Source organism: Peromyscus eremicus, chromosome X (assembly GCF_949786415.1).
Source record: "Peromyscus eremicus chromosome X, PerEre_H2_v1, whole genome shotgun sequence".
In the NCBI taxonomy this organism is placed as follows: domain Eukaryota; kingdom Metazoa; phylum Chordata; class Mammalia; order Rodentia; family Cricetidae; genus Peromyscus; species Peromyscus eremicus.
The window spans coordinates 77,923,918-77,938,999 of NC_081439.1; the positions used below are offsets into that span (position 1 = coordinate 77,923,918).

General features: G+C 33.3%; 1 protein-coding gene across 2 annotated transcripts in view; it reads left to right on the top strand.

Moving 5' to 3' along the window:
* Positions 1–15,082, top strand: part of Diaph2 (diaphanous related formin 2) — a 752,478-nt gene that overhangs the window by 229,052 nt on the left and 508,344 nt on the right. For both annotated transcript variants that reach the window (XM_059251575.1, XM_059251574.1), the window contains 5 exons: positions 1,141–1,251; positions 5,367–5,485; positions 7,671–7,787; positions 10,431–10,549; positions 13,875–13,939. In XM_059251575.1, the coding sequence (XP_059107558.1) occupies positions 1,141–1,251; positions 5,367–5,485; positions 7,671–7,787; positions 10,431–10,549; positions 13,875–13,939 (531 nt within the window). The remainder of the gene's footprint in view (positions 1–1,140; positions 1,252–5,366; positions 5,486–7,670; positions 7,788–10,430; positions 10,550–13,874; positions 13,940–15,082) is intronic.

A 15,082-nucleotide genomic window follows, 5' to 3' on the forward strand; every position in this document is an offset into this window, starting at 1 on the left:
ATAGAATCCCTCTTCTTTCTCTTTGACTGGACTCCTGGAGCTCTGCCTGGTGATTGGCTGTGGATCTCTGCATCTGCCTCTATCAGTCATTGGAGAAAAACTCTGTAATGACAGTTAGGGTATTCACCAGTCTGATCTCTGGGGCAAGCCAGTTCAGTTCATGCACCCTCTCCACTATTGCTAGTAGTCCAGGCTGGGGTCATCCTTGGGGATTCCTGGCAACTTCCCTAGCACCAGATTTCTCTCTACCCCATGAGATCTCTCTCTCTCTCTCTCTCTCTCTCTTTCTCTCTCTCTCTCTCTCTCTCTCTCTCTCTCTCTCTCTCTCTCTCTCTCTCTCTCTCTCTCTCTCTCTCTCTCTCTGTATCTCTTTCATTGCTTTCCCCCTTCCTCCCTGTTCCAGCTCAACCATCCCATTCTCTTATGTTCTCATTCCCCATCCCTATCCTCCATTGCCCACCCCTCATCCCCAGTTTACTCATGGAGATCTCATCTATTTCCTCTTCCCAGGGTGGTCCATGCGTCCCTCTTTGGGTCTTCCCTGTTAGTTAGCTTCTCTGGAGTTGTGGGTTGTTGCCTGATTACCCTTTGCTTTATATTCTAGTATCCACTTATGAGTTGGTACATACCATGTTTGTCCTTCTGAGTCTTCTGCTTATATACTTTCATCTGTTTAATGTATTTTAATGAAAATAATACACTTTAATATAGGGATATTTCCAAGTTATGTAATGTAGTTTCAGAAGTTTTTTGATTTAAAGTGGAAATGTATTTATAGCTATGAAGAATTTAGTTCCCTTACTATCTGTGGACAACCAGATATGAAGGATCCATTTCATGATCTTTTCAAAGGGCTCATTGTTTATTATTTGGGACCCTGAGATTTCTATGGGTGAGTTAAATATCCTTTCATATTGCTTAGCAAAGCAAACACACTTAACTGTCATATCATTGTTACAATTATGTTCGAGATCATGGTCTTGATTGATGTTGTTTATAATAAAAAGTCATAATTATCATTGTACATGCAGGAATATTTGCATTTCATATGCCTTTAGTGAATGTGTTACCTGCATGTACTAACTAAATATTTCTTTCCTGTACCTTAACGTATAAATGAAATTCACTTTCTCTTTGTAGGTGGCCTGCATGCAGTTCATCAATGCACTTGTCACTTCTCCATATGATCTTGATTTTCGAATCCATTTGAGGAATGAATTCCTCCGTTCTGGACTAAAAGCAATGCTCCCAGTAAGTTGAATGCATCTATTCATTATGCTGCTGAACTTTTAACTTTTTTTTACCTTCAAGCAAAAGTACATTTTTTTAAGAAATCACAAATTTGTCCTTTGTTATTGCCTCCAAAAAATTCCATATGCTTTGTAAGCTTTAAGTGTGTGTATAAATGAATGTATGTAATGGTAGTATTACTCTCACTATGTAATGGATAATTCATAATTCAGTTAATGATGTGATATATAAATGATATATATTTGCAAATTTGCTTTTCATTTAAATGTTTCCTTCTTTCCTCTTTGATACTTTAGATTGATTTCATTTGTAGTCAGCTTAAGTATGCATATTGAGGCTTCATTAGTACATTCTGGATATTTTGCTAAAATATGGTATTCTTATTAGGATGCTTCAGAACGTTTCTAAAGAGAAACAGTTTTATTTCTTAAATTGAATGTGAATGTCCTAATTAGAGTAATGTTAAACTATATTTGGAATAATTTTATAGTCTGTTTCTGTGATAACAGAGCACTCTCACTCTATATTCTAGAAAACAGTATCTACCTTATATTTTATTTATTATGCATATTTTCTGAAAATGTCTTTCTTTTTAAATAATGTTTTTATTTATGCTTTGAAAATTTCATTCAGTACATTTTTATCATACACTTTCTCTTTCCTCAACTTCTCCAAGATCTTTCCCCACCTCTTTACCCACCCAACTTCATGTTGTTTCTCTCTCTGTAAAACATCAAAACTGCCAGAAACATGGTTTGTGGTGGCTGACCATGAGGGCCTGCCATGGGCTGTGATGGATATATCCAGTATTGTTTCTATGACAAAAACTGAGTTTTCTTCTCCTAGTAGCACTAAAACATGAACAGCTTCCTGGATGGGGGTGGATATTTTCCTTTATCATACCTCTGTTAGGTTCTACTTCAGATTTCAGTGTTTCCTCAGCATGTGGAAAATGGAAAGCATCGTGTATCTTTTCCTAATGTTTTGGGATATATTCTATAGGGATCCCCAAATATTTCTCTTGGAAGGTGAACTTAAATATGCCTAAACTTGGTTCTACCTTTTAGCTGAGAGTGTATATATTCCCTCAAAGAATGAAAATTGTCAAAACATATTGAGAGAGTTAGGAATGCCTATATTGAGAATAAGCTTCTCTGGTATTTTTTTTAATGAAAAATAGAATTTAGACTAACAGGCCTTTTGTACAATGGGGATCATTTCTCTACTTCCATACATTTCTTTATTTTTGTTATTGTTGTCATCTATCACAATTTAGCAAGAATAAAATGGTCATACTTCAATATATACTAGTTGTACTGTATATGTCAGTTGGTACCTACTTAACACCCAAATTAAATATTTTCATGTAAAGCACTAGAATATAAAAAGCAACATCTTTGTGTGGCCATTGAACCTTGAATATATTAATAAATAAGCATAAACCTTTCAAATGATTCTTTTTTTATTTATCCTTATTTTTTACATAGCTCAAATTAGAGGGTCTCTATTTTTCTTTCTTTTTTTTTTTTTTGTTTTTTCGAGACAGGGTTTCTCTGTGTAGCTTTGCACCTCTCCTGGAACTCACTTGGTAGCCCAGGCTGGCCTCGAACTCACAGAGATTCGCCTGGCTCTGCCTCCTGAGTGCTGGGATTAAAGGCGTGCGCCACCACCGCCCGGCTGAGGGTCTCTATTTTTCTAAAATAGAGCTTAATAAATGCAATGCATTAGGCATAGTTAAGGCTGTTGTTATGGTTATGCCAGTGATTGTCATGTATATCAAAAATGATACCTCTAATATAATTAAATGGCAGAGGAAATAGGAAGTGGTTTATTTCAGTACCTCTTGAAGTCAACACAATATTTTGAACAGTGCAAGTTTTAGAAGTAAAGAACAGAATCTTCATGACAAATCAATTAATTTTAGCATATTATATGAACATTTATTTTTTTATTCCCTCTATCACTGTGGTTAAATTTTTGGTGTCAAATGGAATGTAGATTATTTGCTTTCAATAAATTTGCTTTAGTAGTTTGGTATAAATGAATTGATGTATATGTTATAGTGACTTTTATAATACATTTGCTTTTGAAATGATTTATATTGATATATTTTGAAATTTCTGCACCTGACTTTTGTTTAGTCTGTATTAGGATTTATAATCCTAGGCTGGGCGGTGGTGGTGCACGCCTTTAATCCCAGCACTCAGGAGGCAGAGCCAGGCGGATCTCTGTGAGTTCAAGGCCAGCTTGGGCTACCAAGTGAGTCCCAGGAAAGGCGCAAAGCTACACAGAGAAACCCTGTCTCAAAAAAAAAAAAAAAGGATTTATAATCCTTTGACTTTATGTCTAATTATGATAAAACTGTTTTATCTGTCATATTTATTTTTCCTGTGCAAAGTTTGTCATCAAATGTTTATTTTATCAAGAATTTATGGATATATCTTTCAGAGTCTGACATTTGAATGGAAACTTATCAATATGAATGCATATGTCTATAGATACACATATTAATAGGGTCAGAAAATTGTGAATAAAGAGCACTTAGAATACTTTATATTTATGGACATATTTTGCTAAATAAATTACGTAGTTTGCCTTGAAAATATTCAGTTTTGCAGACACTTTTCTACTTTTTAATGAAAATCTCATACCAATCAAATGGTAGTTTTGAACTCATTTTGTTTCTAAACAAGAGAATTTCTTGCTCTGAAATATATTTTTCAAAGTTTTGGATATGTTCTGGTTGTAACTGCCTTCTGTGCTCATATGGTAATATGGACCATAAGCATTACATAGTTCTGTATTCCAATAAATATCTTTCCATTGAAAGTGGAATGTTAGATCAAAATTAAGTTCTTAATTTAGAAGAAACTAAGTGGAAGTAATTTTATTTGTTATATGCTTTATATGAGATAATTAATAAATATTTAAAATATATTTTAAAGATGTTATAAAATTTTACTTTTATCTTTACAAATGTGTTCAGAATTTGGTAAATTCTTAAGTATGGATATTCAAAAGAGGACATCAAAAAGTGCTTTGTTTTGTGTTTTGCTTCAGTAATAGCCATTCCATCCCTATTTATCATTGTTATTCTTGAATAAAAATAGAAACAAATATAGAAAGAAGAAATGCATTCTATTTTCTTTCTTTTCTTAATTGGAAGTACACCTTGCTTGCATTTCCTTTTAGAGTTCAAGCTCAGCTCTGAACATCATAATCCCAGTTTGGTTATCACCCTTGAGTATCCACTGTTGTGATTATCGATTTGAGTTTTCAAAGCTGCAACTTAATGGACAAATATTAAAAGATATTCCAGGTGATATATATTAAGCCCAACAATCTCTAGTGTGGCATGCTTCCAAATTTTTAAAATATTATATATTATTATGTTATTATTATTATTTGTTGTAGTAGCATTTGAAAAATTATCACAGGTTTATAATGCATGTGCATATGATGTATTACAAAAACAAATCTTTGATGCCCAAGTTGCTATTTTGTTATTAGGCTAAGTGAAAAATGAAGATTCGCATTGTGTCTAGCTAGACACAATAAAAAAAACTTTAATACCTTTTAGCTTTAAAATCACAAAGTATCATTCATAATAAATTTGTTTATACAATTTTTCCAGGCCATTCTTGGGACTGTTGTGCTTGAATATATCCTTGTATTTGTTCTTCATTAGCACAATTGATCTATATTTACTTCATTTTCTTGGTGCCAGAGGTATATGTGAATGTTCTAACTGCATGAGTTCTTTTGTGATTTCTGATGAGGATATTTAGTCAAAATGTTAGACTTGAATTTGAGTTGTTAGTTCTTAGTGGTTTTTTGTTTTTGTTTTTGTTGTTGTTGTTGTTACAGAAGTGATTATTTTAATGTGAATAGTCAAGACTCAGGGCATGGAGAGAAAACGTAAAGAATGGTATGAGGTTCTTTTATTTTGAAATAGAAAACTTTAGCTACATTTACTTTCTTTTAGGAAATCAACTTCCTGGGTCAGTATTTGAAATTGCATCTGTGTACAAATGAATAATACTTTCTGTCCCTGATTAGCAAGTGTGCTATTTTTAAATTGTCATTCATTTGCTGAATTTTATTTTTTATATTAGGGTCTTAAAGAAAAAGAGAATGATGAGCTTGATATTCAGTTGAGAGTGTTTGAAGAGAACAAAGAAGATGACCTAACTGAATTATCTCACCGTCTCAATGACATTCGAGCTGAAATGGAATATCCTTTGACAAACTAAAAACTAATTTTGTACCTATGTTGAAAAGCGGGAATTGAGGATAATATTTCAATATTCTTATTAGAGTTCTTGTTTGTGAACAAAGTTGTAACTGCTTATTTTTATTAGTACTTCACCATGATGCTATTCTTGATATCCATTCATGTAGTAGAATATTTTAAGGTGTATTACTTCTGTTCCTGTTGCATTCGTTTAACTCTGTAAAGCTGTGTTACTGTGCCTGTCTAACACACCTGATGGTCCAATAAAGAACTGGCTAATAGCAGGGCAGGAGAAAGGATAGGCAGAGCTGGCAAGCAGAGAGTATATATAGAAGGAGAATACTGGGAAGACTTCAGGGACCAGCCACCCAGCTACACAGTAAGCCAAGGAGTAAGAGTAAGATTTACAGAAGTTAGAGAATGGGAAAAGGCCAGAGGCAAAAGATAGATGGTTAATTTAAGGAAAGCTAGAAACTAAGCCAAGCTAAGGCTGGGCATTCATAAGTAATAATAAGTCTCCGTGTGTGATTTATTTGGGAGCTGGTTGGTGGACCCCCAAAAAAGAGTAAAAATTATTAACAATACATCCAAGTTGAGAAATTGCTACTCTGCTTTGAAGACATACTCCAACTACTGAATTCTGCATAATGGCTCGCTGTGTTAGAGATACACTCTGGTCAGTGGTCTTGAATAAACAAGAGCCTATGAGCCTAAAGCAGTCTACCTTACCAATAAGAATGAGGAAAAGTTCTTTGAGTTCATATCTGACACTAGCTAAGAGACATTCTGTATTTATTAAATGCTACTCCACTTACAGATATAGATTGCTGGAAATGTATGTCTTATTTCTCATCAGATATTTATGTTCCTTAATGATAGCAAAACTGTTAGATAAAATAGTAGCTGTCTATAACAAATCAGTGTTGTAAAAGTTTCTAAATCAAATGCAGCAGCATATAATCTTCCTGTGCCAACTATCTGATGTGAAATTGTTTGAGATATAAGATATGATTGTCATAGTTCTGCCACTTGTTCCCCACCCATTTACAATTCATTCTTTTGGGTTCTATGAAATAGGAAAACACTTGGGAAACAAAGTAACCCCTCATCTGTGCTTTTCTACCTGTAATATTTTCTTATCTTTCTTATTCAAGTATTCTAAACAAACTGGAACAATATTTCCCTCCTTGAAATTCCCTAGGTACTTTGTTTGCCTTATATTTTTTATGTATGCTTTTCCTCTATTTACATAAAATATTTGATAAATATAGATAGAATGAATAGAAATGTTATTATACGAAATAATTTCTAGTAATTTCTCATTCAAAATTAGTAGAAACATGTAGTGGGTAGCCATTCCAGCTTTGTTCTGGAAGTTCCAACCCCCATTGAGACTTTGGCAACTGTCACGCCTACAAGGCGGGGTCAAGGGAGGCGCCTGGGGACCCGAGATCCGGATCGGCGAACGCTCGCTTGGTTCCAGGACGCTGGATGGTGGAGGTAGACAGAGGAGAGCTCCAGAGAACACTGCCGGACTGTGATACACCTTCCCCAGACCCCGCGACCTACCTATCCCTTAATTTGTAAGTTACGCCATTAAATAAATCTCCTTTTAACTACGTGGAGTGGCCTAAATAATTTCACCAATAGAAACAGTCTGCAGCAGCATCACTAATATAAATTATTTTTATTTTTATCAATAAACATACTTTGTATTCATTTATGTAATCAAGCATTTGATCTGTTCTGTAGCCATTTAAGGTCCTTATGAAACTTTAACTCAGCACTCTCATGTGGTGTTTATAATATTCCATTGTCTATTTAATTCTACTGCCTATTTCATGTTGTTTTAAGATGTTGGATTACATCTTGTCTTTTACCTTTATTTTAAGTGGACTTTCAAGATCCTCCGTACATATAATGTTAGTTCACTTTTGTAGTTACTTATAGATTACTAACAGCATCTATACCACTAGTTTTTATATCCTAAAAAGAGTCATAATATCCATGGAATTTTCAAAAGATCAATTATGAACACAATTTAGGCCTATTTTATTTGGATATTTAAAATAAACCAATAATGGAAACCAAGTGATAAATGTTTAACTTTAAACATAAGTCTGCTTTTGTCATAAATGCACTATTCATCAAGAATCTTTGATGTTTTCCTTTACTCACTTTCTACTGATATGAATGAAGTCTACCATCTTCTCTATAATATGCTGAAAGACACTGCAGCTGAAAATTACTTATTATCCATTCTGCAGCACTTTCTGCTTATCAGAAATGACTATTATATCAGGTAAGGTTCATATCTGATATTACTACATGTATAATTTGAATTGGATATTAAAAGAAAGTTAACAAAGTAGTTGGGCTGAGGAAATATATGCATTATATGTACATAAAATATAAAGGTTTTACTACTTTAGTCAACATTTTAAAAAAGAATTCATTTATTTTAATTGGGCCAGAAAAGATAGCTGCATATAACTATGGTTCTCACAAGCAACCAGAATATAAGAAGAAATTAACCTGTCATATATTATTGATTTTTTAATAAATTTTTCTGCTTGATGCTGGTAACCCAATGAAAACATTGAGCTACTGGAATTTTTAAAATCCTCCTATTTTAACAAGTAAGGTTTTATCATTTCTTTTTATAATGTTTAGTAAATGTATGATCTTTAAATGTAGGAGAATATTGTCGTTCATATTTTAGTTTTTGTCCAATGAAACTATTTTTAAAATCAGTGAATATGATGATAACCTATAGAATTAAGTTTTAAAACAGATGATAGGGTCTATGTCTAAAAACTGGAAACCTATATAACAATAGGTTTATGAGTGACTGAAATTATCTATAGGCTCTAGGCTCATGACCATGGGCTTATGTTAAGGACAGTTCAAGATTCTCTTAGTTCCTTAACACTTTTATATGTATGCAATTATGACAAACTAGGTTCTTTGATTCTCAACACTTACTTGAAAAATAGAAAAAGAAAAGGCTATCAGAATGGTAGTTATATTGGCAACAAAAATTGACAGTTCTAAAATACCATATAGAGCTATATTTTTTCTTCAGGCTACTATAGTAATTGGATCGATGAAAATGATGTTGAGGAGACACAAACATGTTGAGACTACTAATGTATGTTTTTAAAAAACCACTATAAATAATAATACATAATGTGGGCATATAGTGGTCATGATTATTCAGTTACCTGGGAAGATTATTTGGCAGAAGTTATCTATTTCTTAATAAATGTTAATAAATGATAATCAATTCCCTCCTGGCATCCTTTAAAAAAATGTGTGTTTGTGTGTGGTTTGTTTGGGTTATCATCATGAATAGGTTGTGTGTGTGTGTGTGTGTGTGTGTGTGTGTGTGTGTATACAGTATTTGTGTAACTGAGTTTCTGTGACCACAGGTCAAATTGGCTGCTGTGCTCTGTTACTCTCTGCCTTTTTTTTTTCTTTTTCGAGACAGGGTTTCTCCGTGTAGTTTTGCTGCCTGTCCTGGAACTCACTCTGTAGACCAGGCTGGCCTCAAACTCACAGAGATCTGCTTGGCTCTGCATCCTGAGTGCTGGGATTAAAGGCATACCCCACAGCTGCCTGGCCACTTTCTGCCAATTTATGTCTGTCACTGAATATGTGGACTGTTGTTAAGTTCCTGTGGTCCTTTTGTAATAGCCCAGACAGTTCTGGGGTCGGATATGCACCACCATGCCTTTTTACTTGGGTTCTGGGCATTTGAACTCGGGTCCTCCTTGCACAACTAGTGCTTTTATCACACTGAGCTGTCTCTGCAGCCCAGACCATCCTTTCATCTTAAGGGTACTCCTGTAGGGTAGAGGCGGGCGACACGTGCTTTCCGGTAACATCCCCTCAAAGAGAAGAGTTGTGTTTTTCTTACTTAACCAAGGAGTGCTTCACCTCATTGAGGTTAAGGACTAATATTATTCATCCCCAGATCTGATGATGATTTTTAAAAGCCCTAGCCGTGCATTAAGTATTTCTTTTCATTCTTAATCTTAGGAATAGTCACATGATTAAACACACAGAATAGTAATCAGGATTTGTTTTCCTTTGTTTTGGAGTTTTTAGTAGGTTGACAAGCTATATTTAGTGGTGCTTATATCATAAATTGTCTGAAGTAATACTGTTCTTTAATACTGTTGAATTTATTAACCCATGACAATTTGTCTTTTGTAAATTTTTATGCAAAATGTCCCATATTTTTACTTCTCCAGTCAGTGGTCATTTTTAAGGCCAGAATTACCTTGAGAGATTACAGAAAAATGATGTGTTTTAAAACTTTTGACACATCACAAAAATTGCAGCTGTAGCTATACATATTAAGTATATATGGTTTTATAAAGTAGATGTTCTTAGAAATATGTTGCATACATAGGTCTTTGCATTAGTCTGTAACAGAAATGACTCAGCCCTGTTTTGTAACTGGCGTGACTGTCCTGAATAAATGCTCTGCACTGGATTCAAGACATTGCTTTCCACCTAAAGCCAAGAAATTCATCCTTTCTTGAAAATGAGAACTTGTGGCTGTCTAGAGTCATTTCTGTGCTCATAGATATAGGACTAAGGAGTTATTCATTTTCATTATCTTTAGAAACAATACCTTAAATAAATAGATAGGGTTCATAAGTATTTTTGAACACAAGCATGAATCCCTGCAAACTAGAATATTAAGTCAGTACATATTTTCAGTCGATTACATCACACTCAATTTGGCCTCCTAATGTTCAGACCATCTTTAAGCCTTATTCATATTTTCTCTAAAGGAGTGTAAATGTTAGTGGAATTATTTTCTTAGTGGTGCTAGAAAAAAACTGAGTTATTTTAGCATTCTGAATCCCTCCATAAGAAAATTGATTGATGCAAGTAGAAAAGTATTCTCAAATATTTTCTCTCCTTTTTTCAGGCCACAGTATTATAAAATAATTGAGGAATGCGTTTCCCAGATAGTGCTGCACTGCAGTGGCATGGACCCGGACTTCAAGTACAGGCAAAGATTAGACATTGATTTCACACACCTGATAGGTATGGATTACATACTTACTGACATTTATGGTTCGTACCTTCTGTATACTGAGCACTTTTAAAGGGTAGGACTCTCACTGAACTTCTATTAATATCTGGTAAATCATTGTTGCTGTGGCTGCTCAACTGTTATAACTATTAGTTTTGAAGATCATATGAATTCTTCTTACAGGTTCAGATATAGTAATCTTTTTGATAAGTTTCAGCACTAGCTAGTCAGTTGACATACTCCACAAAAATCCATGGTTTTTTTTTTTTTTAAAAATAGTGGAATACCTTGCTTTTTAGAAGCATGGCTGTAGTATCCTTTAATTCAGTTCAGTTGTGGGAATTATGTGTGTAGTAGAGTCTCAGTATTATAGACATGTTACTACTGGCCCTCAAATTTGAGAAAAGAAATGTCATGGTAAGGAAATACCTTATATATTTAAAGAATGCCAGGTAAAGAAACTTTTCTAACAGTCTGATCAGTGATGATGAACTTCCCTTTTACGATATGCTATGCTCGATGGCTCTGCAGTAGGGATTGGTATTTATAGCTAATCAAAACTATCATTGCCCAAGTTGAAGCATGAAGTTGCTTGTTTTTAATGAAAAAAAGGTTATTAAATATCATCTATATAATAATTTTCATTCCATTGTAGAGGACAGACTCACAAAAAAGTCCAAGATTGAGCATTATTTCTCATATATTATTTTCTATTTCTAAAAGGAATCCATACTTACTGTAGGCAATTGAGAGATTTCTGTAAATGACAAATATCAGCTACATCATGATCACTCCCTTTTCAATAAGTATATTTTTAAAATAGTTTTTTCTTTATGCATGTGTCTTTGTCAGTGTATCTACCTCTAAACTGATTTTTTGTAGAGCATTGTGAAGATTTGACCATGTTTGCATTCAAGTTGGGACTGTGTTACTACATACAATATTATGATCTATCATTATTATTTAAAAAACCATTCTGTTATTGTTTTCTGTTATTGTTACATCTTGATTGTTTTTACATTCTTTTTTTTTTTTTCTGGAGCTGAGGACCGAACCCAGGGCCTTGCGCTTGCTAGGCAAGTGCTCTACCACTGAGCTAAATCCCCAACCCCTGTTTTTACATTCTTAAAAGTATAACATAATCTGATAATTGAACACTGTCAGCAAATTTTTTTAATAATCAGCTTATTTGAACATTCTTACATGTGAATGCTAGACATTTTCTCACTACTTTTTCAGATTTAATTGCTATCAGTGAGGGTAGGCATTAAAAGACCGAATGTTTTTAGAAAGCGTGAACCTTTAAATGTGTGAGCTACATCCCCTTCCAGTTGTTTTTGAAAAGTATATGGATATTGTATAACTTTCATTAGAATATACATATGCACACACAAATACTCACAAAATTATCAAGAGCTTCAGTATCAGCTAGGAGATACAGGGATCTCTTTTTGAATATCTCTTGGACCTGAGTATTCTAGTCTGGGAAGATTTCATATTTCTGTACTTCTATTATTTTTCTTAAACCATATCAGATCCCTTCCTAAAACTCTCCAATGACTTCTCATTGGAATATAGATAGAAATCAAATTAAAAACCATTGTCAGCTATGATTTGCATTGCTCATATAAAGCCCCTTTGGACAATACCACTTTCCTGATTGTATGCAATATTGTAACGTTTTTACAATAAGAAACATTAAATACCTTGAGAGTTCTTAGCAGTTAACAACATTTCCTGTTCTTATGATGGCTCTTCACTTGATACCCATCACGTATATGACAACTCAGAACCATCTGTGACTCTGGTTTATCCTATGCCCTCTTCTGGTCTCTTTGGGCACTGCAAGCATGTGGTGCACAGACATGCATGCAGGAAAAACACCCATATATATAAAATTAGGTAAAATAATTTTTTACAATCTATAAAAATCATTCTTATACATTTGAGTGAAGAAAATTACTTACATTTTAATACACAAGCTAATCAATCTGTAGCTAATAAATATATTTATTTATTTAAAGTATGTTTATATTATATATAGTGCATATATATAATAAATATTATTAAGTATATACATATATTAATACTTAAAACCATCATTGTATTCAAGTTCATAAACTCTGTGTTACTCTTTAAGGTTTCTGCTGTCTTCTTTTTTTTTTTCCTGACAGGGTTTCTCTGTGTAGTTTTGGTGCCTGTCCTGGATCTCGCTCTGTAGACCAGGCTGGCCTATAACTCACAGAGATCCACCTGGCTCTGCCTCCCTAGTGCTGGGATTAAAGGTGTGCACCACTACTGCCTGGTTTTCTGCTATCTTCTTTCCTCCTTCTTCCCACCTGTACTCATACACTGGGTGTGTCACTGAAAATTGACACACCTGCTAATCTCTCTTATACTGATTTTATTTTATCTTAATTTTCTTTCACTAGTTTCCTTTTCTTTTTTATTATTAAGAAATTTTCTATTCATTTTGTGTACCAAACACAGATCCCGCCATCCTCCCCCTTCCCACCCCTTAACCAGTTTCATTTTCTAAAATCTTCTGTAAATAGTATCATGTAGCATGTATTCTCTATTTCCTTTCATTAAACATAATTTTGAGATTCATCCATTTTATAGTTCACATAGTTTATTCATTTCTATTATGAAGTAGTATTCATGTATTAATATAACACAATTTATATTTCTTGGTGGCCAGTTTAGTTCATTCCAGTGTTCAGCTATTGTAATAAAGCTGTTATGGATCATTTTTATAAAGGTGCAATTCAGACATATGTTTCATTTTCCTTTGGAGAAATATTGGGGTAATGCACAAAGATGCAGAATGAGGCTAAAGAGGTTTTTCCATTGTTTATTAACTAGACCTGAATAATTTTGTTTGCTTACCTTTAGACAATATACATTTTGTTTCATATCAGAAGTCAAGTAAAAAATTTTACTGGAAAACCTGAACTGATGAATGTCACTGCTTCTTCCTCCCCCAGCCTTTTAGAGGATCATTTTGATTTTTCATTATCTTGAACATGGAGTCTTTGCCTTCACTCTCTATATAATAATGTGCAATTTTAAAAAAGAATTCTATAGTGGTAACAGTTGAATTATAATTAATTACTTTCATTGCAGGGATAATTTCATCAAAGATATTTGTGGATGCTTGAGGTTTTTGCTTTAAAACTAAAGAAAGAGAATGTGGTATTATGTACATTATAACGTAGATTAATTTCCCTTTAATGATAGTTCATGTTAGAATTTCAGAATTATATACTGTCAGCCATAATTAGATGTAGATTCCATATCATATATTTCTAATCATTTTTTACTTCATCTGAATAGATGCTTGTGTAAACAAGGCAAAAGTTGAAGAAAGTGAACAAAAAGCAATGGAATTTTCAAAGAAGGTAAGACTGCCAAAATAGTAGTAGTCTTGGTTTTTAAATAAATGTTTTAACCATAATATATAATTATTTAACCATAATCATATTTGTTTCTTTATATGTCACTTTATAACTTGTCCTTTTGATTTTGTAGTACTTTTTCTAATAAGATAGTTACTATTTTGTTCTCATCAACATAATTCATTAGGTAAGAAAAACACTAGCCTTATTATATTTAATGATAAATGAAATAAAATTAGGTAGCTGTAAAGGTACTTAGTTAAAATCAAACAAACCAAACAAATCCTCCATTGCTTTTTTCAGCATTCACTTACACTACACAACTCCATAGAGAACTAGGAGAATTTTAGTTTCCCCTTAAAGCTATGCCTTTTGAGCTAGTGATGAAATTTGGTTTTTAGAATGCTTTTCTAGCATGAACAAGGCCTTGGCTTTGATCCTCAAAACAAAAAGCTTATTGGTATTAATAACAGTCTAATTTTGGAATCCATTTTTTTTTGTCCCCTCATTTCTCTTTCTTTAGACTTCTTGGAATTTTGTAATTGCCATTTGTTAAATGATTATGTTACTTTGTGTGAGCTTGTTGGAACTTAAGAGTCTTCTTTTTTTTCTGTGCTTTTAAGTGGCTTTGAATAAGTACAATCTTTATATTATATTTTCATTTAGACACAATATGGCCCTTTTCTTATTTGATGAAAGCCTATATACTATTTTATTAATGTTTAATAAAATTATCAAATTATCAAGCATTCCTCCTTCTCCCTCTTTACCCTCCTTCTTTCTTCTTTCCCTCCCCCTGTTAATTGTTAGTATATTACCTTTCTCTTATTGGTTGCAGAGAGTATTGAAGCAAAAGGCAGAAAAAATATCTAGTGTTCAGCCATCTGACAGCAAGACAAAGCACTTACATATTGCTCACTCTTTAAGGTTTTGACTTACCTTTGAGATTAGATCATAACTTCCATCATTCTGGAAATTATGGAGTTAATTCAGGACATTTGAAGAAACCTTTTTGCTCTTTCATGTACTAGAATAGATTTTAAGAGGTTGAGTGACACACAATCAGATTGTGTGAAACTCATTTTTATTGTTAAAAGATCATGTTTTTGACTAATAGGCCTTTATATTTATTGTGCTTTCCTTTTA